The 25,776-nt window shown below is 44.5% G+C and overlaps 1 protein-coding gene across 1 annotated transcript; it reads left to right on the plus strand.

Moving 5' to 3' along the window:
* Positions 1–152: 152 nt before the first annotated feature.
* LOC126204269 (uncharacterized) lies at positions 153–24,520 on the plus strand. Its single transcript, XM_049938658.1, has 3 exons — positions 153–404; positions 19,844–19,984; positions 24,116–24,520. Exons 1-3 carry the CDS (start codon positions 153–155, stop codon positions 24,518–24,520), a joined length of 798 nt encoding a protein of 265 aa, XP_049794615.1.
* The last annotated feature ends 1,256 nt before the right edge of the window (positions 24,521–25,776 follow it).

Genomic DNA, 25,776 nt, shown 5'->3' on the forward strand with positions numbered 1-25,776 from the left:
CCACGGCACCCTATGCGTCTACAAAACGATCGGAAACACCACGGTCGGAAAGTCCGTAGCCTTTCCTCCATCTCTTCCACTGTTGCCCACGTGCAGCGCTACAGCAACAACTAGCGCCGATGTAACGACACATTTACGGCTGGGTGTTGCAGATGGGGAAGGACGAGGATGAGCTGGCGTGGCCGCTGTCGTCGGTGTTGGGGGAGCTGCGACTCCTGGGGCTGTGGGTGCCGCCGCCGGGCCGCCGACTGCGCCACCGGCTGCTGCTCGCCTTCGCCATGGTCTCACACATCGCACTCCTCTTTATGGTCAACGGCAGCTTCATAGTGAACACCCCTAGTGATCTCCCGCAAATCTCTTTCGTCGCTTACAACTGCTTGACCGACATCGGGCTCACTTCCAAGGTAGTAAATGAGAGTGCATTGACATCTAGTAAAATGCAGCAAACAAAAAAATTCTTTTCTTGCAGAAACATATATCTCTAAAAAATGGTTATTGAATTCAACGAATCTGGTCCAGAGAGACATAGTGACTTTATTCTCTCAGAAATAAAAGTGACCAGATGCGAAAGTCATCGTCAAAAGGGTCAAGTGTTCGCAGATCAATTTGCAGGAAACTGGGACTTACGGACCGTTGGTTTAAAAAATTAACAGGACAAAAAAAAGAGGGCATTGTTTTTCTATCATCAATAAGAATTTGCCTATAATATACAGGATGACAATTATTGAACCATATGAAATAAAATCGTCATAACGTCTGAACGGTTTGCATTAGAAAGTTCAACCTGCATTGCTGGCCGCGGGGAATGATGGGAATTAAACTTCCTGGCAAATTTTAATCTGCCAGGAAGTTTCATATCAGCGCACACTCCGCTGCAGAGTGAAAATCTCATTCATGATGCGAGTTAGTTTGTTGGTTTAGCTACAAAGTCCACTTTCATTTGGATGGGTTCGTCAATAAGCAAAACTAGCGCATTTGGGGGACTGAGAATCCGCATTTCGCGATCGAGGTGTCTCTTCACCCTCATAGGGTGAGCCGGCCGGGGTGGCCGAGTGGTTCTAGGCGCTACAGTTTGGAACTGCGTGACTGCTACTGTCGCAGGTTCGAATCCTGCCTCGGGCATGGATGTGTGTGATGTCCTTAAGTTAGTTAAGTTTAAGCAGTTCTAAGTTCTAGGGGACTGATGACCTCAGAATTTAAGTCCCATAGTGCGCAGAGCCATTTGAACCATTTTGAACCTCAAAGGGTGATTTTGGGGCGTGCATTGTCCAGTCACGAAATAATCGGTGCGATATTCCTTGATCGCACGGTGACTACCGAACGGTGCGTGAAGGTTTTCGAAGATGATTTCATCCCCATTTTCCAAAGTGACCCTGATTTCGCCAAGATGTGTTTAATGCAAGACGGAGCTCGACCCCATCGTCCTGGAGGAGCTCTTGGGGACCGCATTCTGGCTCTGTTGTAGGCAGAGGCCACTGGCGTCGGCCTCGATTAGCCTTCATATTCCCCGGATCTGAACACATGCGACTCCTTTTTGTGGGGCTGTATTTAAAGACAAGGTGTACAGCAATAAGCCCAAAACCATTGCTGAGCTGGAAACAGCCTTCAGGAGGTCATCGACAGCATCGATATTCCGACGCCTTAACTGGTCATGCAAAATTTCGCTATTCGACTGCGCCACATCAGCGCCAGTGATGGCAGGCATATCGAACATGTCGCAACCTAGATCCGAATATCTGGTGACGTTTAATGTTGAATAAAATGTGTGCACACCATAGTTTGTAACTAATTTCCGATTTTTCATATACATCTACATCTACTTGATTACTCTGCTATTCACGATAAAGAGCCTGGCAGAGGGTTCAATGAATCACCTTCAAGCTGTCTCTCTACCGTTCCACTGTCGTATGGTACGCGGGAAAAACAAGCGCTTAAATTTTTCTGTGCGAGCACTGATTTCTTTTATTTTATCGTGATGATCATTTCTCCCTATCTGGGTGGGTGCCAACAGAATGTTTTCGCAATCGGAGGAGAAAACTGGTCATTGAAATTTCATGAGAAGGACCCGTCGCAACGAACAACGTCTTTGTTTTAATGATTGCCACTCCAATTCACGTATCATGTCTGTGGCGCTATCTCCCCTATTTCGCGATAATACAAAACGAGCCGCCCTTCTTTGTACTTTTTCGATGTCATCCGTCAACCCCACCTGATGCTGATCCCACACCGCACAGCAATACTCCACAATAGGGCGGATAAGCGTGGTATAAGCAGTCTCTTTAGTAGAGCTGTTGCACCTTTTAAGTGTTCTGCCAATGAATCGCAGTCTTTGGTTTGTTCTACCCACAGCATTATCTATGTGATCGTTCCAATTTAGGTTATTTGTAATAGTAATCCCTAAGTATTTAGTTGAATTTACAGCCTTCAGCTTTGTGTGACTTATCGCGTAATCGAAATTTAGTGGATTTCTTATAGTACTCAAGTGAATAACTTCACACTTTTCTTTATTGAGGGTCGATTGCCACTTTTCGCACCATACAGATATCTTATCTAAATCATTTTGAAATTCGTTTTGGTTATATGATGACTTTACAGGACGGTAATTGACAGCATCATCCGCAAATAATGTAAGAGGGCTACCCAGATTGTCTCCTGTGTCGTTAATATAGATGAGGAACAACAGGGAGCCTATAACACTTCCTTGGGGAACGCCAGATATTACTTCTGTTTTATTCGATGACTTTCCGTCTATTACTACGAACTGTGACTTTTCTGACTGGAAATCACGAATCCAGTCGCCACTGAGGAGATTTTCCATAGGCACGCAGATTGCTTAGAAGACGCTTGTGACGTATGGTGTCGAAAGACTTCTGGAAATCTAAAAATATTGAATTAATTTGACATCCCCTGTCCACAGCACTCATTACTTCATGAATATAAAGAGCTAGTTGTGTTTCGCGAGAACGGTATTTTCTGAATTCGTGCTGACTATGTGTCAATAAATCATTTTCTTCGAGGTACTTCATATGTTCCAAAACCCTACTGAAAATCGACGTTAGTGATAAAGACCTCTAATTCAACGGATTACTCCTACTTCCCTTTTTGGGTAATGGTGTGACTTGAGCAATTTTCCAGTCTTTAGTTATGGATCTTCGTGTGAGCGAGCGGTTGTATATAATTGCTAAATATGGAGCTATTGTATCAGCATGTTCTGAGAGGAACCTGACTGGTATACAATCTGGACCAGAAGCCTTGCCTTTATTAAGTGATTTAAGTTGCTTTGCGACACAGAGGGTATCTACTTCTATGTTTCTCATCTTGGCAGTTGTTCTTGATTGGAATTCAGGAATATTTACTTCGTCTTATTTGGTGAAGGAGTTTCGGAAAACCGTGTTTAATAACTCTGCTTTAGTGGCACTGTCATCAGTGACTTCACCGTTGTTATCGCGCAGTGATGGCATTGATTTCGTCTTGCCACTGGTGTGCTTTGTGTATGACCAGAATCTCTTTGGGTTTTCGGCCAGATTTCGAGACAGAGTTTCGTTGTGGAAATTATTAAAAGCATCTCCCATGGAAGTACGCGCTATATTTCGAACTTCTGTACAACTTTGCCAATCTTGGGGATTTTGCGTTCTTTAAAATTTGGCATGCTTTTTTTCGCTGCTTCTGCAACAGCGATCTGACCAGTTTTGTGTACCATGGGGGATCAGTATCATCACTTATTAATTTATGTGGTATATATCTCTCAATTGCTGTCGATACTATCTCTCTGAAAACGTTCCTCAACTTTTCTACACTTACATGATCAGATCGGAAGGAGTGAAGACTGTCTGTTAAAAAGCCGTTAAGAGAACTTTTATCAGCTTTTCTAAATAAATATACTTTGCGTTTCTTTTTGATTGTTGTAGGTGTTACGGAATTCAGCCTATCAGCAACTGCCTTGTGGACGCTAATCCTTGTATTCGTCACGATAACCACTATTTGTCCAGGATTTGTTGCTAAGAGGTCAAGTATGCTTTCGCAACCATTTGCGCTTCGAGTGGGCTCATGAATTAATTATTCACAATACTTTTCTGAGAAAGCATTCATTACAATTTCGGATGACGTTTTATGTCTGTCATCAGCTTTAAACGTATAATTTTTTCAGCATATCGAAGGTAGACTGAAGTCACCACCGACTATAACTGTATGGGTGGGGTACCTATTTGAAATGAGACTCAAGTCTTCTTTGAACTGTTCAGCAACTATATATTCTGAGTCTGGGGGTCGGTAAAGCGATCCAATTAATAGTTTATCCGATTCCTAAGTATAACCTCTGCCTATACTATTTCGCAGGAGCTATCTACTTCAATTTCGCTACAAGGCAAACCACCTCCGACAGCAATAAATACTCCACCACCAACTGTATTTAATCTATCCTTTCTGAACACTGTTAGAGCGTTTGAAAAGATTTCGGCTGCACTTATTTCCGACTTAAGCCAACGTTCTGTACCTCTAGCTAGTTGAGCTTCAGTGCCTTCTATTAGGGCTTGGAGCTCTGGTTCGTTCCCAACATAGCTACGACTATTTACAACTAAAATATCGATCGTTTCTACAACTGACTGTGTTTTACCTGTCCTCTTTTAGAAGGACGCCATTTCTGTGGTTTCCTGAGACCCTCTAAGTAAAAAATCACCCAGTCCCTTCCACACAGCCGCCGCTACCCGAGTAGCCACATCCTGTGTGTCGTGGACTCCTGACCTATTAAGCGAAACCCGGAATCTCACCACCCGATGGCGCAAGTCAAGGAATCTGCAGCCTTCACGGTCACAGAACCGCCTGAGCCTCTGCTTCAGACCCTCCACTCTGCTCTGCACCAAAGGCCCACAGTCGATTCTATCGACGATGCTGCAGATGGTGAGTTCCGAATACATTTGATGTGTTTCATAACGGCTGTAGTCGTCGCAGTGGACATGCATGCATGTCCGAAGGAATATCGCATCGTAATTCAGAATAATGCAGGCACTACAATATAGTATTTATCCACGAACACCGGACACGCGACTTTCATGTAAAATGACTCACCTGTGCGGGAATATACATAATGGATGCACGAGGACAGGTTGTCGACAAATGGTTGCGAAAATATGAAAATTTAAGTCTGGCCGTGAGTCGTGCTATATAGGTAATCTCAAATAACTTTAATATTGATGCAATTAAGTGCTCCTTTAACCCATACAGACACAGATTCTGACTCATTTATTTTGCCATGATTCCTCGTCCTAAGAACCAGAGGTATTGTGGACACATGATAAGATGTACCACTACTCTGTTGTACACCTCACAAATCTGAAATGGAAAGACGGCGTCAGTCGTCGAGCAGCCACACTTGCAGCAGCATTGAACGACTTACAGAGAGACCGCGTTGTTATAGGAGGAGAAGGCATTCGCGCCTGACAGTGTATAAAGCTGCTGATAATATTGCTATTAGTACGAAAACAGTATAGGTGCGCAAGTGATTTTGCATGACCCTTCAGTATTTTGTGGGTAGCCTAATGGTAAGGCAGCCACTCGCGATAAGCGGGAAATCAGGATTCGACTCCCGATCCGGCGTAAATTTTCATTGTCGTCATTCCATTATGCAACTGATGGTTATCCATACTCCCAATTGCTAATATATTTTGTAGTAAATGCGGAAGGACATGAACACATTTAACAGCACTGTGTACATGAACAGTTGGGGGACGATGATTGTATTAGAATTTCATCGCTCCTTGTCATAAAGCAGCATCGGTGACGCAGTGGTTTGTGGACAATAATATTCCCGAATTGGACTGGCTTGCCCATAGCCCTGACCTGAAGCCGATGGAACATCTTTTTGATGAGTCAGAACGTTTCACATCCCACCGTCCAGCACCAATATCTTCTCAGGCTTCGGCTCTTGAGGAAGAATGGGCTGTCATTCCCACGCAGTCATTCAGACACCTCGCTGAAAGCGTCCCCAGCAAATTTCAGGCCGTGGATGTACCCCATATTAATGTCTAATAAAACTTGTACATTGTGACAAGGCGGTGCACTCTCAAAAATGTTGGGGATGTATTCGGGATAAATAGAAAATCATGGAATCGCCGACCTCTGGTGGCGAATGTTTTAATGGACTGCGGCGCTGCACAGAAGGCCGTAGGCTCGAATTCTGCCTCGAGTGTCTATCCCCCTGTTAGTTCGTAACAAACACGGGTGAATTTGGCACAATAAATTTGCTAATTATCGGAACAGATGGATAAAAATCAGTAAAATAAATGGTTCAAATGGCTCTGAGTACAATGGGACTTAACATCTGAGGTCATCAGTCCCCTAGAACTTAGAACTACTTAAACCTAACTAACCTAAGAACATCACACACATCCATGCCCCAGGCTGGATTTGACCCTGCGACCATAGTAGTCGCGCGGTTCCGGACTGAAGCGTCTAGAACCGCTCGGCCACCTCGGCCGGCTAATCAGTAATAAGCCCTAAAATGTTCTAGAGCTCCGGTTATGATTTGCTTCGTTACCACCATCGACGCATTCAGAATCTCATTTCGGAACTTTCTTCACCATTTCTGAAGTGCATACTCACCATGTTTCGAATTGTTAACACTGCCCAAACGTCGGGACATTTGGCGCGACTGGTCAACATGCTTACAAAAATCTGGACGTGCCGCTGAAATCGTGACATCTGGCAACATTAGAAGGACATGTTTACACACTAGACACACCATGACATCACATCGCTTGGCTGAGTAGTGGACAGAGAAAGTGAAGTTATGAAATGCTGTATTACAAAAAGTCGGAATATACACAACTATAGAGGAGAGAAGATTGAATGAATCACGACTCAGTTAGCTAAATAAATTAGCAATGACGGTAAAATTTTGTTAATAGCCAAACCACGCTGCTGAAAAGTTAGGTAAAGTGTCGTCCAAATAGTTCAAAACATCGACATTTATTTGCTGGAGAATACAAATTTAAACGGACCAAAGAATACGGAGAATGCGAAGTATAGCGCTGTTTTAGTTTACTCTTCGTGTTTTATTAGTACTTCAGCTCCATCAGCAAACATATGCAGACTTCTGCTCACCCTGTCCGTCTGATCATTAGTATACGACGGCTATTCATAAAGTAAGATCAGATCAATCGAGAAATCGAAACCACAGTAAAAATCTGATGAAACTTTACAGAGATGTGTTGGACAGTGCCTCTAGTATGCCCGTCGCTTTTTTCATTTCTGAGCGCATAGTGGTCACGTAAAAATGCCTAGAAAATCGTGTTTCCCGCCAAGTGCCTGCGGCAGATTTCGCCTGATTTCATGGAGTCCACGCAACGTAACTGTCATGCATTTGCTTCTTCGTGACAGTTCTCGGTCACACAGTGCTGGGACAAAGAGGACGCTCCTACAGCGTTTTCGATAGGAAGTGGTTGATCACCATGTGATTTTCATTTCTGCTCACATAAATCGCTGGTTATGAAGACAGCGTTTTGGCACAGACAATGAGCTGCAGATCAGGGTAGAGATCTGGCAGAAAACAGGCGGCAGACTTCTATGAAAAGGATATTGGAAAGCTGGTACAACGCTACGACATACACTCCTGGAAATGGAAAAAAGAACCCATTGACACCGGTGTGTCAGACCCACCATACTTGCTCCGGACACTGCGAGAGGGCTGTACAAGCAATGATCACACGCACGGCACAGCGGACACACCAGGACCCGCGGTGCTGGCCGTCGAATGGCGCTAGCTGCGCAGCATTTGTGCACCGCCGCCGTCAGTGTCAGCCAGTTTGCCGTGGCATACGGAGCTCCATCGCAGTCTTTAACACTGGTAGCATGCCGCGACAGCGTGGACGTGAACCGTATGTGCAGTTGACGGACTTTGAGCGAGGGCGTATAGTGGGCATGCGGGAGGCCGGGTGGACGTACCGCCGAATTGCTCAACACGTGGGGCGTGAGGTCTCCACAGTACATCGATGTTGTCGCCAGTGGTCGGCGTAAGGTGCACGTGCCCGTCGACCTGGGACCGGACCGCAGCGACGCACGGATGCACGCCAAGACCGTAGGATCCTACGCAGTGCCGTATGGGACCGCACCGCCACTTCCCAGCAAATTAGGGACACTGTTGCTCCTGGGGTATCGGCGAGGACCATTCGCAACCGTCTCCATGAAGCTGGGCTACGGTCCCGCACACCGTTAGGCCGTCTTCCGCTCACGCCCCAACATCGTGCAGCCCGCCTCCAGTGGTGTCGCGACAGGCGTGAATGGAGGGACGAATGGAGACGTGTCGTCTTCAGCGATGAGAGTCGCTTCTGCCTTGGTGCCAATGATGGTCGTATGCGTGTTTGGCGCCGTGCAGGTGAGCGCCACAATCAGGACTGCATACGACCGAGGCACACAGGGCCAACACCCGGCATCATGGTGTGGGGAGCGATCTCCTACACTGGCCGTACACCACTGGTGATCGTCGAGGGGACACTGAATAGTGCACGGTACATCCAAACCGTCATCGAACCCATCGTTCTACCATTCCTAGACCGGCAAGGGAACTTGCTGTTCCAACAGGACAATGCACGTCCGCATGTATCCCGTGCCACCCAACGTGCTCTAGCAGGTGTAAGTCAACTACCCTGGCCGGCAAGATCTCCGGATCTGTCCCCCATTGAGCATGTTTGGGACTGGATGAAGCGTCGTCTCACGCGGTCTGCACGTCCAGCACGAACGCTGGTCCAACTGAGGCGCCAGGTGGAAATGGCATGGCAAGCCGTTCCACAGGACTACATCCAGCATCTCTACGATCGTCTCCATGGGAGAATAGCAGCCTGCATTGCTGCGAAAGGTGGATATACACTGTACTAGTGCCGACATTGTGCATGCTCTGTTGCCTGTGTCTATGTGCCTGTGGTTCTGTCAGTGTGATAATGTGATGTATCTGACCCCAGGAATGTGTCAATAAAGTTTCCCCTTCCTGGGACAATGAATTCACGGTGTTCTTATTTCAATTTCCAGGAGTGTATGTCTAAGTCGGAGCTATGACCACGTATAGAAGTAGCTGGAAGATGTAGCGAACTGTGGCAAATAAAACATTTCTGATTTTCACTGTGGTTTCCATTTCGCGGCCGAACTGACCTTACTTTCCGAATAGCTCTCCTACGTACAGAACAAGAGCCGTTATGTCACACTTCCCTCAGGAATTTCTGACGATGCCTTTATCTCCGACCTGGGCGGAGTGTCCGAGCCGTTCTAGGCGCTTCAGTCTGGAACCGCGCGACCGCCACGGTCGCAGGTTCGAATCCTGCCTTGGGAATGGATGTGTGTGATGTCCTTAGGTTAGTTAGGTTTAAGTAGTTCTAAGTTCTAAGGGACTGGTGACCTCAGACGTTAAGTCCTATATTGCTCAGAGCCATTTGAACCCCTTCTTTCTTTATCTCCGATGAAGACTCACCGTCTCGTACAACTTACTTTAAAAAGTCTTCGAAACCCTCACATATATGAGAGCCCATAAATCATTCCGTATGTTCGGACCTTCGTTAACAGTCATCAGTGACACTATGTCAGACGTACAAATCTAGGAATCTGCCTGTTGTGCTGTCGGCCTTCATCCATGGTTGCAGGACATCGTGCGAGGAAACGGCAGACTGAGCGAGTGATGCTTTCTATGATTAATGGACAGAAACCTTTCTCTCTCAAGGAAATTTCTTATATTATAACTCAGAACATGCTCCAAAGTTCTGCAACAACACACGTTATGAATATTGGTCTGCAAATTTCACGGTTCGTCCTTTTACTCTTTTTATATACGGGAGGCACCAGCTGTAGAAAGTGGGTGCAATGTTCCAAAATACGGCACACCGTACACTGGGAGGGGCGAGGGGGCAGGGGGGGAGGGAGGTGTATCTCGTTGACAGGGAAGTCAGGTGTGAAGAGCAGCGCCAAATCCTGGGGCGTGTTACCAGGTATCGTCTCGCCTCAGTGACTGGAAGCTCGAGTGCAAGACCGGTTCGCAATTTTTATCTGCTAAGAAGTTGCAGATGAACTCACACCACTTCATTCTGGGAGCTGAGGTGCCCAGAGATTAATTGCAATGGACTGAAGGTTTTCTGTCACCATCCGAATGGATTTTAAGATTTGAGTATGCGACTGTCTGACATTTTGTTCCGTTGTAATTACCTTTTTGTCTACCACCCTCTTCGGCTCCACTGATGGCAGTTGCTGGTCACCTCTACAAAGTCACTCTTCTTCCCAGAGTCTTTTCGTCCTGAACACCAACAGTTCTTCCTGAACGTCTTCGTATGTCACTCAATGCCTTGCGCAAATTTCCTTTGCCACTGCACCTGCTTTTGCAGTGGTAACCAAGTGGTAACCAAGCCTGACAGCGCTTCACTTCGGTGATCTGACGGGAACCGGTGTCACCACTGCGGCAAGGCATTGTGCCTTGAGGCACGTAGTTCATCAATAAAGTTGTACAGTGCCGAAGACAGCCGTAGATAAAAACGGCAGTATCGGCAATTACAACGGAACGAAAGTCAGACGGTCGCATACAGATGTCTTAAAATCGCTTCGGATGCTGACAATGATCCGTTAGTCCGTTGAAACTAACCGCTGGGCGTGTCAGACAACCCAGCACTACGCCTTGTAGATGTTTCGTAATTAGATGTCAGGGTCAGTTTCCGTTTCACACTTCGCGTGAATGTACACTGATAATCATTGAAAATGCGGCGCCAAGGAAGTGGAGTGCAAAGGACGTCACATCGACATGAAGTGTAGTAGATGCTTAGATATGCAAATCATTAACTTTTCAGCTTACCTGCACAAAAATGTAGGATCTACACCCTATATTAGGAAAATTAAAGCATCTGTTTTCTCAATCAGAAATCGCATTTGAATGTTGGGTGTTTGCGAGAAGATCGCGTTACGCGTTGTATAAGAAGGAGAAATGACTGGTCGCATGTATCAGAGGTCGATAGCGGCAGGATTGTGGACTGTCGAGTCTGTAGTTCATACTTCGTCGATGTTGCTGCTCGGGTTGATCGCGATCCTACGACTGTAGTGCGAATATGGAGTCGATGGCCTCAGGAGGGCAATACACAAACCCATGCAGAATCTCAAGGGAGTCACACTACCAGCGCGCGTGAGGACAGATATGCAGGATGAGGCCGCCCGGACAGGTCATCCTAAATGTATCCAGACTGAATAAATGTGTCGCTTTCGCCAAATTACAGCGGAAAATATCTCGAATTATCTGACGTTCGGAACTAACGTTTATCGTTTATAGTCGTCAACATACGACGAGGGCTTTCTTTCCTTTTTGCAGCTTTATAATTTTTCAGTCGCATTTGAAAGAAGCTTTTAAGAGAACTTTAATGACATAACATTTATGGAACTTTTTCAAATAGTACCAAGATAGCAGCATCGAGAAACACTGTCCCGCTGTCAGGAGACGAGATTGCACAAGCGCCTGCTTCATACCAAATATAAGCGAATATATAATTAATGTACGGTTCTCGTGTTTACTATCGCGGCTGTCATACTAAGTGTTTTGAATGTTGACCTCGAGCATTGCTACACGGTATAAAGCGATTCTGGGGAAACTATACCGCACGTTGAAATTCACTTGGAGTTAACGGTAGCACAGCATTTCAAGCCTTCGGGGGTCGTCGGTGTTTCCGAATCTTGTTTAAATTTTCGCCACAGATAAAACTATACAAGTGTTACGCTCGGTGAGTGTGCAGACCATTTTGTGTTTCCTGAACTGTAGTGCCACTGCTCTCCAAATGTGCTCTTAAGAGGATCTGTCATCATGTGCGTAATGGGAGGGACAGCCGTCATGTTGGTACCACAATGATATCTTACACATCGATATACTTGAGTGTATTTATGTTCTCATCAATAACATAGTGTCCAATTACGCGGGTCTTGAAAAAAACGCACGAGGCTTTGATAGACCCAGAGCGATGATTTTATCTATTGAGTCAGCGAACTTTTTAACTGACAATCAGTGCATATTACGATGATTCAATTGTCCACTGTGTTTTTTTTTAAATATGTATGTTGTTGTGTTCCATTCTGTACGACATGTGGCGTGCTTTAATTGTGTGTACATGAGCAATTCATTAAACTGTATGATTTGTAGGCACATATTCGTATAAATACACGTCAAATGACGCAACACACACTAAAGTGGCAACAAAACTTATCGCGGCAAAATTACACAGTCTTTTCATGGAAATATTATTTGAAGGTTTAATTCCCGCAATATTAAACACATAAGTATGTTAACAAAACATCTCAGGTTCTTTTTGCATTGTAATTTCATTGAAATTAAGACTGCTTTAATAGCATGGGTTTGCCCAGAAACATTATTGTGTGGTATCATTTCGGATTAAGTTAATTTTTGTGAATTTACGTAGCTGAGATAAAAGATAGACGTTATGCGGCAACCACGGAAATTTAATTAAAATTAATATTTATCTTTGCAAGTAAATCAAAATCACATTGAAGTTAAATAATATAGTAAAAATTCAAGTTTTGTTAGCTAATGCCGCGGTTCTTTGCTCTTTAATATTGGTAATTTTCAAACAAGACGTTGCGACCGCGCAAATGGCTGTCAACAATGATTCATAGGCTAGCGCTGTATTGTGCGTTCTGATATACTAAAAAAAGTACATTTTAGTTTCCTAACATGCAGGGATGCCAAAAATACATAAATAAAAGTTTTAAGAGCAAATAAACACATATATTTAACCAAACTGCGACGTAATACACATGCAATGTCTCTCACTTCCATCCTCTTCCAAGGTCAAGACCAGAATAGTACATAAAAACGTTCGACTGTTTCACAGCCATTAATATTTTTAACATAGAAAAACAATAATATACATAATAAATCGATATTATTTTGAAATACAATTACGTTGAACCATAACTGAGTTTTATGTACATTTTTAGGTACGTCGTTCAAGAATCATAAATGTCTTAATTCATTGCACTGCCCGTAGTTCCATGTGGGTAAATGTTGTTCTCCGCAGGGCAACCAGTACACAATGGCTTGTAAATGATGCTTCTTCCTTAAACAAAATTTTTATACACGTACTGCATCTCATTGTACTTTTCGGAGATAATATTCGGATAACTATAACCAGTTATGGAAGTCGTTGCCAGGAAACTGTAGACGTAGCGAAATATGAAGACGATGAAATGCAATGGAGTGTAATGTTCATACAACACTCCCTCTCGTAGTTCCGGATTGCCTCTTAATGACATGGTGACATCTGCATTGTGTTTTACCGCTGCTAAAATGTTAATTTGCTTTCTCTCATCAGTTGCTCTTCTTTCTCCTTGGCGTGTTTCGTTCTCGGCACTCCCAGCTTCTAGAACTTGTTTTGTAACACTATCAAAGACAGATTGTGAGTGTTTGTCACGATCTGGACACTCTTCAGTATACAACCGCACCGCTGCTGTAACAGTTCGGTGATATTTGATATAAGTGATATTAACTTTTTCGTCTGTATACAGTGTGAATGTCTCAGTAGCTTTACGAGAATGTTTTGACTGATTCCAAAACACAGGACAGTAGACTTCAAGTGCACAGGTAAACACAAGAACCATGTGTGACTAACGTATTTGCTTACATTTCGTATAATTAGGCAGACGTTTGTTTGTGGAACCGCTTCTCCTGACGGCGGGACGGTGTTTTGCAGCGCTGTTTCGTGGATGTTATTTGATCAAGTCCCATAGATGTTATGTCGTTGAGTTCTCTTACAAGCTTCTTTCATATTCCACAGAAAAAATTATGTAGTTCCGTTAGATAAAAACAAAGCCGTTGTTGTAATTCGGCTACTATAAACGATAAGAATTACTTTATAACGTCAAGAAATTGGCCATATCCTCCGCTGTAACTTGGCTAAAACTACATCTCGGTATGTTTATTCATTTAGATAAACGAGGGTGATTTGATAAGTCTGGTAAAAAAAGAAAAGTAAGAAAAAAAATGTTTGTTTCGTAAACACGTCACCTCACTTCTTGACATAGTCTCCGTCGAGGTATGTACACTTGCTTCAGTGATCCCCCAGCTTTTTCATTCCATCAGGAAAATAGGTTATATCAAACTCTACAAAATACTTGTTGACTGCAACTATAACTGCCTCATTTGATGAAAATTTCTTCCCAACAAGCCAAAATTTCAAGTTAGGGAACAGGAAGAAGTTACTTGGGCCTCGTCTGGTGAATAGGGTGTATGAGGAGCCAATTCAGAACTCAATTCACGCACTTTCACCATGGGTAGCGGTGAAGTGTGGAATGGAGCATTATCCCAGTGAAAGAGTACATTTTTTCGTGCCAACCTTGTTTTTTTTTCAGTCAATGCAAGTGTCAAACGATCCGATGATGAAGCATGGTAGGATCCAATTATGGTCCTGTCTTTTTCCAAGTAATGTGTGAGGATTATTCATTAGGAATCCCAAAAAACAATGCCCACCACCTTACTAGCTTGCAATATAATCTTTGCCTTCTTCTGTGCACTTTCACCAGCCTTTGTCCTTTGTTTTGACTAGTGTTTTTCACCAGCAATCACTAATCGGTGCAAAAAGTCTTGCGGATTGCGATGAAACATCATCAGACAATGTGGTGAAATGTTGCACCGGATGCGCTTTTGGTCCACTGTGTGCAATTGCGGCAGTCACCTCGCACATGACTTCTTCATAGCCGCTTCTCCGTGCAGGATATTATCTGCTCGCTCAGCTGAGATACTTACAGCATCAGTAACCTCACGAATTTTTATTTGGTGGTCTTGCATTACTATGTCATAGATTTCGTCTATGGTTTCTTTGTTGTGACCTCGATTGGATGGGGAATGCACTTCGTCTTCGGTTTTTGTCCGACCATGTTTAAATTCATTAATCCAGAAGTAAATGATCTCCAATTATGGTGCAGAGATCGCGTGAACTTTGTCCATTCTATTTTGATCTGTGCGCCAGTCCAGCCCCTCAAATGAAAATGTTTAATAACGGCACTAAACTGAGTTTTCTCCGTTTTCAATCGCAGTCGACACACTGACCAATTCAGACAGCTGTCAACAATGAAACTTACGCTGTACATTGTTGAAATTCTTTATAAGATCCTTGGAGTAATCAGGCTTACCAACCACGGAGGCACAACAAAAGCGTTCCATTCTTTCACTGAAAAGCACCAGACATACCGAACTACCTTCGTATTTGGGGTGGGCTGTCTTAGCTGCATCACCGTCTATTGTTACTCCGTCTTGCGGGATCGCACAGCCATGTCACGTACCTGTACGTTGAGTCGAAAAATAGGCTTGTTTTCAGCGACACAGGTATACACTTGGGCAGTGCGTCTAGAGCACCACGAAGTGTCAGTTCGGCGAGTATTGTCGCGTCTTCCCTTGACACGGCGGCAGAGAGGGGCGCGCCAACAACTGTGTGTCCAGCGACAACTGTGGACACGGGAAAGACACCACGTCGTCTTTTCAGACGTGTCTCCGTTCTATGTACAGCATTTCAATGGATGTATCCATGTGTGGAGACTCGGAGGAGAATGGACGTTGACATACTGCATTCGTCATGTCATATGAGCCCAGCACTTGGTAGGATGGTTCGGGGTTTCATTGGGTACACAACTTGAACACTTCTCGTAAGCACAGCTGGTAATCTGGGCACAAGCCGTTTACATTCCTGATATGTTAAAGCCAGTGTTTGAGCCCTACCTTTTATGTGAACCTTTCAACAAGATATCACTAGACGCATATCGCTTGTAGTTGTATCCTGTCCTACAGTAAGCTGCTTGGTCCTTGATACCCCAGTGGCAACTGGAACGTCCGAGGTGGTCCCACACATTTTCTACTGGGGAGAGGTCTAGGAATCTTGCAGGTTGCGTTAGTACATCAACATCACGTAGACACATCATAGAAATATGTGCCGTGTGTGGACGAGCGTTGTCGTGTTGAAAAATTCACCACAATACTGTGGCCTGAGAACGCAAGGTGTTCGTGGTGTAGCACTGTGCCATCAAAATTCACTCAATCTCTACCAGCCATGACCACTAATCATATATGATGGCTCCCGACTCCGTGACGCCAGGAGTAACACCACTGTCTCTCCGAAGCATTAGAAGAATGGGACATCTTCACAGGTCGCCAATGCACTCACCGATGATGGTCATCCTGGGTGCTACAGAACCACGATTCATCGCTGAACGCAATGCGACACCGCATATCAGTAGTTCATGTTTCTGTCGTGCCACAACTCCAAACGCAGTCGTTTATATTTTGGTGTTGACAGCAGCCTGTGGATGGGAAGATAAGTTTCTACTTAGCCTGCTGTTAGACTTCGCCCACTGCTATGGGATGCAAAACGTTGCAGGGAGTCTATTTCTTGTTATCGGATAGTAGGTGCAGACATGAAGGGACATGTTGTGCTTGGTGCACAATAAAGCGATCCTCCTTTGTGGTGGTCAGACGTGGTCGACCAGAATCTTGACTGATGCCACGCCTGCCCTTAAGTTCTAATAGAATCTAAGAGCGGGCCACTGTCACATCCAAATGCCCCATAAATCTGGATACTGCTCTATTCGATAATCCCGCCAAATTGAGCCTCCCACAGTGACGCCCCTCTCGAACTCTGTAAACCGCTGATGAAGCTGTCTCGCAAGAGTCCGCAGCATCTCTGTTTCCCTCACAGCACTCAGTCAACATCTGACCCTCTTCATACCCCTCATATACCCTAAAAGGCCAGGTAAGAACACTAAACACGAATAACACTATTGCACTCTGGTCGCCGTTCTACCTGTCTCAGAGAATAGTAACTCATCATTTACACACCCACAGATGCTGTGTGCGTGTACAAAATTACAGTGACGTCCGACCATATCTTTTGGGTGCTCCTTTTTTTTCGTGTAAGGCAGCATATTTTCAGCCGTTGACTGCATATTCACTTTATTGTGGTACCCGGGTTCAGCGTCAGACTCAGATTAATTTTTTCGACTGCTCAATAAAAAAGTATCGTGTCGTAATTTTCATGTTCATAATATACACTCCAAAATCGGCAATCTTAATAAAGTGCATCTGTGATCTATATCCGAAAATATTCATGGCAAAAGGAGTATTATGATCGCTGCCTCTGAATGTGACATTATTCTGTCTTCGAAAAGTTGTCTTCAATTAGCTTATTGTATTTCTTTTAGCTTCATTCACCTTATTCTTTCGTTGCATCTTCTCCTTTAACCGACGGCCACATTCATTTTCAGGTAAGTAGGTGATGGAGTTCATTTTTTATTTTTTGAATAATTTATATTGTAAACTGTAGCTGACTTGCTAAAGAGTCGGCATAATTCACAAGATTTGCTGAATTTCAGCGGTTGTGGAAGGAATGCGTGAAAAGTGGGATAAGTGTACGTGGGTCTTGTAAGAGGGCTGGACAAAGGTCATGGCGAGGGACGAAAAGGTAAGAGAAGGGAGGGGCGGAAGTGTGGCCCATAACAAAAGAATTTAGTGACATGGAGGATTTCGTCGTCTGACAGAATGAGTCTGTTAAATAAATAAATGTGATGTGGCAGCATGGCGTGGTGCAAGTCTTTCAATTGGACGCCATTTCGGTGACATACGTGTCCTGAATACTACCAGTTTTCTCTGGACGGTCACCCATCCAAGCTCTAGCCTGGCCCCACTTCACTTTGGTGAGCGAGCGGAAACCAGTGTTACCATCTTGGCAAGGCCGTTGCCTAATGAGTCTGTTGAAGTTGCATTGGGAGAGCATTGCATGAGAGCCATGCGTTGGTGTACGAACGACAGCTTATCATCACTGGAAATAAGTGGGGAGGCAAATGTTTTTGTTGGTTTGCGAGATATGTAGGGTACATGTGTTCGCTGTGGCCGAGGAGAGGGAGCCCAGTATGATGAAACGTTGAATGATTTAGGTGGGGACAGATGAAAAAATTGAGGTGGATGGCATTACGTTGAAGAGTTTGGAGGGATATCGAGAATTTTTTGGGAGGAGATATGTAGATGGAATTTGCAGAGAAGAGAATGGGTGATTGTGGAGAAGTAATGGAAGGAAGCAAGACTGACGTGCGCACATTTATTTGTTTTAGTTGTTTCAGTCTAGGGTTGGCCTTATGTTGGATGCTTAATAGATTGAGTGGCCAGTGGCCACGTTGGTTTAAGGCTGGTGGCTCTAAGGACTCTGGGACTTAACATCTGAGGTCATTAGTCCCCTAGACTTAGAACTACCTAAACCTAACTAACCTAAGGACATCACACACATCCATGCCCGAGGCAGGATTCAAACCTGTGACAGTAGCAGAAACGCGGTTCCAGAGTGAAGCGCCTAGAACTGCTCAGCCACAGCGGCTGGCTGGTTTAAGGTTGATGATTGTAGTGACAATATGTTATTTTTTAATATTTTCTGAAGATAGATTTGTTTGTTCTCAGTTTAGTGAAAAGCGATTTTTTGATTATATGTTAGTAGTAGTAGTAGTAGTAGTAGTAGCTTTATTCATCTGCAGATCTCTTTTTACAAGGATATAAGATATGTCAAAGCATTTGGAAATTTAAATCAATTTAAAATAAGCTAATTCGTATACACGTATATTTACAGACTTCTAGTTAGAGACAATCATTACATTTACTTCTGGTATACAATTTTTTTTTTTTTTACAAATAACGTATTAAGTAATGTAATGCCACATTGTTCAATCATATCTCACTATCAGTCACTGTACTCACTATGCCCACATTGTTTCATAACGCTTCACTCACTACACACACACACACACACACACACACACACACACACACACACACACATACACTGGTGATCTCTGAGCCATTTTCTGTACCGCTACTTCCCATTTGCTATCCTGAAAAACTGAGTCAGCATCCCTCCATAATGAGTGAGATGTTGAGCTCAGAAAGAGGAAGAGGTGTTAGTATTGTGCCATGCATAGCTTGGGGGTAAGTATTTCTAGAAAGGAAAAAAAAAAGAAGAAAGAATACTAAGTGAAGGTGTTATGTGGTAAGTTGGATATTTTATAATCATCATCATTATTATTATTTATTTGTATAACATTTTTTTATCAAACCCCTACTCTGTTTTAGCTAAGTAATTAAAAGAAAAATAACTAAACTTTTAAGTTATACGCTCATTTCACAGTTTATGATTATTGTGGACGCAAGCGATTGTTATGAGGACTACCAGATAATAAGGATGGATGAAAAGTGGGATTTTATAAATTTTGAAGTGAAATTTGATGTGGGTTAGTTACAGATGCCGTGGAATGCGAAAAGTAGTGAGTTGTCTTTGGAAAGAATGGGAGGAATGAGAAGAAGAACAGTACACGCAATGAGAGGAGAATAGGGTTTCTGATAAATCTGGGAGGATGGATGTAACTCCAGGAAGGTTTCATGGTCGGATATAGGAACAGATTAAAGTTTCTTTGGGAGAGGATGTGGAAAGTGTATAAGTGCACGACTGGGGCTGTAGATACACGTCAACTTCCAATGATTGGAAGTCAGGAGGAAACGATTATGTGGTTAACTCAAGTTTAACGAAAGAGATGGAAATCCGTAGATGTTCCGTAAGGGGGAATTTTTTAATATTTTGAAATGTTCCTTGTAGAGGTGGGTAACAGGATATGGAACGTAAGCTACAGTGTCTCGAGTTCATGTATGGGCAGAGAGTTTACAGAGATAAATAAATAATATGTGTTTCATTTTCCATTATATTTTCCACCACCAAAAGCAGTAGTGAGATGTGGAAGAGTGTGAGGGTTAGTGAAATTCACTGTCTTCGTTAACGGCCTCGCACCTGGTGTTACTGTGCAGATGTTCTCGTTTTCGCTGGACGGGACCCGCGTGACGGAGCTGTTGCGGCAGCTGGCGGTGTCCCGTCAGCGCTTTGCTGACCATGCAGGGCACAGGGCCCGTAACCACGCCACCGCTGTCAAAATGCATCGATTTCTGCAGGTAAGCCCCGCTCTGTGGTACGTTCCTGTCTAAATTTTGAGCAGGATTGGCAAAAGAGGAAAATGGAAAGAGGGAAGGGGAACAATAATAGTAGATCACTGTTAATAAGCAATTTAGTCACTCCAAGAAGTTTTCACACCAATACTCTGTACCGCTGCCTCTGAATTTGATAAAGGCTTTAATTAGGGGAGGAAGAAGGTCAACAAGTTCTTTAAGCAGGTGAAGCCACTCATTGATGATCAGATCTCGTAAAGCCAGCGAATTTCGGGGATGCTGATTGCCAGGTGTCACCGGTTGTTCAAATAGTACGAGACATTTTCTATGGCCTTAAGATTGGGTTATTTAGCTGGTGAGAAGAGGTATGAGAGAGTACCTGAGTGTTTGTCAAACCAAGAACATATTCGTTCAAGCCTATGAAGATGGGTATTGTCACCTTAGAAGGCGGGAGTTTTAATAGCAGACTCATCATGAAGAAGTAAAACAAACAACAAAACTTTGTCACGGAAAATATTGAAATAAACACCCTGATGTATGTTCACGGTAGCTTGAGTGAGTGGACTCTAGGTCTTAGTACGAAAAACACCTTCATAATATCACGAAACGACCTCCAACCCGAACTATACACTCCATTCACTGTGGGTTGAGCGTGTCATTGGGTCGCCAGTGCACTAGACGCCTTGCATCATTAGAAAAGAGGCGAAATTGAGAATTTTCGGACCACACTAAGCGCTTTTTAGTTTCTGTGTTATTTGGCACACTGAAGACATGCTGCTTTATGTGTTACTATGCTTTCAAGAACCAAGTTGAGTAGAAAATGAAACACAAACGTAGGCAGTAAATCAGATAGATTTATTCTAATTGCAAACAAGATATAAATCTAGATATAAATTATATATTACCTATATGTGCCGCTATTACACGGCGTCATCCCAAACTTTTATTTATCATAAAAGCACCGGTTTAGGATAAGCAATTTTTAAAGAACAAAAAATTATAATTTCTCCGATACCATCCCATGACCAACGCTCTGACACGTAAGGACTTCACAAAGAAAGTTACATATGTCGCCCCATGCTAAGACCATTGGTGCGAAAGAATGGCACACTGTCAGCAGAGAGGACTGTACGTCTTTCCTGGTTTCCTGCAGAGACTATTTTGCTGTGGTACGGATAGCACATGCATCACAGTGTCCGACCGCGATGTCGCGGCAAATGGAAACGTTTGAAGCACATGGGACAGTAAGGTTCTTGCAGTGAGAAAAGGTGAACTTCAAAGAGATTCGCCATGATATTCTGGCGGTACACGAACTAGATGCAATGTCGCGTTGAGCCGGAGTGAAATGGTGCCAACAGTTTGACTAAGGCCGCACAGGCTTGGGTGAGGCTGATCGGATAGTCCCGGTCTCGCAGCATGCGATTCCCATCCTTTCGGGATCTGGGGTAGAAATGATGAGGATGTTCACACAGTGGTTCTCGAATGGCTGCATGACCAAGGAGAGGATTTCTATCGTCGGTGAACTGAATGATTGGTGGAGCGTTTCTACCATTGTTAACAAAGACTTGCTGACTATGTTCAAACAATAGCGTCACATATCTATGTCACTTTCAAGTGTAGTGCAACGTTTAGTAAAAGTTACTTGGCCTGTCTTAGTAATGACGAATAAATTACTTTTTGAAGTCCCTTGATATTTCTTACGGTACTACGAGTTTAACAGATATATACAGTACTCCGTTTTGGCAAGACCGGTATCAGTCTCTATTCGTACCAGAGAGACTGTACACGAGATCGTCGTTGAAGACACACAAGTCCTTCACATCTCGCGGTTGTTGATCTGATCTGCTTCTTTCAGATGATGCCCCTTTCGCTGCAGTGGAAGTGCTGGTCGTGGGCTCGTGCGATCTGGAGGCGGAGATATAACTTCAATGGTGAATTGTGAAGGGGATCCTCAACTATTGAATAAGACAGTAAAGAGCGTACAACGATTTTAAAAGGGATGATGTATAGTTATCTAATCACACTGATCAGCGCCGGCAGGGGTGACCGAGCGGTTTTAGGCGCTACAGTCTGGAACCGCACGACCGCTACGGTCGCAGGTTCGAATCCTGCCTCGGGCATGGGTGCGTGTGATGTCCTTAGGTTAGTTAGGTTTAAGTAATTCTAAGTTCTAGGGGACTGATGACCTCAGATGTTGAGTCCCATAGTGCTCAGAGCCATTTTTGAACACTGATCAGCCAAAACATTGTGACGACCGACATACTATCGATATAAAACCGTCCAGCCGATAGCAGAGTCACCTGGCGAGGAACTAGTCAGACACGCGCACGGTGCATGCAGTATCGAGCTGTCCGTGTGCAGCATTGGAAAGGAGCGCAATCTATGATCGAAAGCAGATTCTGATGGCACGGAGATTCGGCACGAGCATTTCGGAAACTGCCCTACTTGTCGGGTGTTCGAGAAGTGCTGTGGTGAAAGTCTTCCACACTTGGAGAAATGATGGTAGAACCACGTCCAGACGTTGTGGGGTAGGGCGGCCATTCCTCATTACAGATGTCGCACGTCGTAGGCTGGGCAGACAGCTAAAAGAGGAAAGGCGGCGAACTGTGGTGGAACTAACATCAGAGCACAAGTATGTCTGATCACAGAATGCACCGAACACTCCTAACGAAGGGCCTCCGCAGCCGACGTCCTACGTGTGTGTACCACGAGACTGGCAGCTAGCTACAAGTGAAATGGGCAAGTGACCATCGACGCTGAACGTTGGCGCGGGGGAAGAGCGTTGAATGGTCCGATGAATTCCAATACCTTCTTCATCATACCGATGGGAGGGTGCGGATCCGTCGTCTTCCAGGGGAAAAGCTCCTTGACATCTGTATCGCGGGTGGAGACTCGCTGGTGGCGGCTACATTATGCTCTAGGAAATGTTCACAATGGCATCCACGGGTGCAACGGAGCTCGAGCAAGGCAAGCACTATCGTGCACTGGTTGCAGACAACATGAACCCCTTCATGACGATCTTGTTTCCCGACGGCAGTTGCTTTTTTCAGCAAGATAATGCGTCTCGTCACAAGGCCAACAGCGTGATGAATTGGTTCGGGGAAAACAGTGGCGGATTGATGTGCTGGCCCCCCAACTCACGGGATCTGAACCCGACCGAACGCATCTGGGATGTGATTGAACGTGGTGTCAGAGCTCAAGCTCCCCCTCCCCGGAATTGACAGGAATTAGACGAATTGTTTGTGTAGATGTGGTGCCAGTTTCCTCTAGCGACCTGCCAAGACATCTTTGCTTCCATGCCACGACGCGTCGCCACTGTTATCCTTGGCAAGGGTGTACATACAAGCTATTGGGTAGGTGGTCATGACGTTCTGGCTGACCAGTGTATACTGTAGCGTCGTCATCACATTCACATTCAACGACCCTCAACAAGACCTCTGAATAACATATAGCGAATATGCAGATACAAACATTAAGACTGACAGTAATTAACGACAGCCACTTCCGCTCTGTTAATCAACAAGGCCACCGATACCGATTATACTTTTAGTTCAAGACATTCAACAAATACTGTAAGAAGCAGGAGATACAATGCACATAGTCTGCTCCTGGTGACCTCCCCTCCGCGACTAATTTGCCAGCTCTGGTCTGCAACATGCGACACAAGGTCTGCTGCCTTCTCTTCCGGCCAGTCGGTGCCCCATAAATTTAGTTAACCTATATATATATATATATATATATATATATATATATATATATATATATATATAGTTTGTGTAGTTGTGGTGCCAGTTTCCTCCAGCGACCTGCCAAGACATCTTTTCTTCCACGCCACGACGCGTCACATATATATACCGCTGCCTAGCTCTTGCGTGACTCTTGACAACCACATCACCCAGGTTCCATGCTGGAAGTGCAATGTCATCCAACGCCATCTTCCCTCTGTCTTCTACAGTAGGCTGGCACTGTATTGTACATTACAGAATAGAAGGTAGCCATTTTTTGACGCAAATGTTACAAATACTTGTTAATGAAAGGTATCCAGAATTACGCAAATCAATGATATAGGAACGTTCCTATTTCTGGTATTTTTTGTTTAATCGTTGCTTGATGTGCCTTACTTTTTTACCTCTCCAGGTGACCTACCGAGTGAACTCAGCGTACTGGTTTGTTGCTCCCATCATCAGGATCATAACGGCTCCAAGGTCTGAAGATGGTTTACCAGTCAGGCGAGATCTGCCCATTCCTATGTGGGTGCCATTCGACACCCAACCGTCGCCGGTCTACGAGATCCTGTACTGCCTACAGTTCGCTTTTGGATGGGCCGTGTCTGAGACCACGGTGCTCGTGGACGTCTCGCTGATCGCACTCATGCTGCAGGTCTCCGCGGAGCTGGCGGTCCTCAACGACAACCTCACCGCTGGAACTGGGCCGCCCTTGCAGCTCTTACCTGCCTCAGAGTGCGAGACCAGCGACTCAAAGCTCCAGTCTACCAAGAAATTACCGTCGTTGTTGGAACTGCCATATCCTGACTCTCTGTAGGGAAGAACTCCTCATACAGACAGTTCGATAGACGAGACGTATCAACAGCTGTTGGTCAACGTTCAGCACCATCATATAATTATCGGGTAAGCGGTACGGATTTTAAGAAACAGTTGAAGTGGCCATGTGACTCCAAAGTGATACACAGTATTACACGACTACAATGCTCATGTAAGGCTTATAATTTGGATTCTGCAATGAGAAGTACCTTTAGGCACTAGATACAGACTCAGTTTGTTAGGAGAACACTTTAAGAAGTAAGTTGTACACTATTATGGCAGGCCAAGTAACTTTTATCGAATGCTGCAGTACACTTCAAAGTGACATAGACGCTTGACATTACTTTTCAACACAGGCACCATCTCTGTAAACAACTTTCAGAACGGTCTACCAATGGCTCAATTCCTCGATAGAAAGATACTTGACATTACTTTTCAACACAGGTACCATCTCTGTAAACAATTTTCGTAACGGTCTACCAATGGTTCAGTTCTTCGATAGTAAGAATCAACTCCTCGGTCACTGAGCCATTTGGAAACTGTTGTGCAGTTACTCTTTCCTCACAATGTGTCACTTCTGTTGCGCATTGCTCTTAACGTTGGAAGACATCTACAACATCATACTCCACAAGCCACCTAACGGTGTGTGGCGGAGGATACTATGGGTACCACTAACTGATCCCCCCCTTCCCTGTTCCACTCACGTACAGTGCGTGACAAGAATGATTGTCGGCAAGTCTCGGCAGTAGAACTAATTTCTACAATTTTCTCATCGTGATCGTTTCGCGAGGTGTATGTGAGACAAAGTAATTACGTCGTCCAACTCTTCTTCGAAAGTGCTCTCTCGAAATTTCATCAGTAAACTTCTCCGTAATGCACAAAGCTGCTCTTGTAACGTCTGCGATTGGAGTTTGTTGAGCGTCTCTATAACACTCTCGCGCCTCCTAAACTAACTCGTGACGAAACGCTCCACTCTTCGTTGGGTCTTCTCTACTTCTTTTATCAATCCTACCTGGTGACGATTCCACACTGATGAACAATACTCAAGAATTCATCGAACAGGTACCTTGTAAGCGACTTCCTTCGTGGATGTGTTGTATTGTATTGTATGTTAACCGGGGACCTAGAAACGACGGAGAGGCACCGTCACCGCCGCAGCCGCAGTGGTCCACAACCCCACGACGACTACGGCAGTCCACCTCACTCCTCCACCGCTCTACACCGAACTACTCTTCCAGCGTTATTGTGCGGTTCAGT

Source organism: Schistocerca nitens, chromosome 9, assembly GCF_023898315.1.
Source record: "Schistocerca nitens isolate TAMUIC-IGC-003100 chromosome 9, iqSchNite1.1, whole genome shotgun sequence".
Classification (NCBI taxonomy): Eukaryota; Metazoa; Arthropoda; class Insecta; order Orthoptera; family Acrididae; genus Schistocerca; species Schistocerca nitens.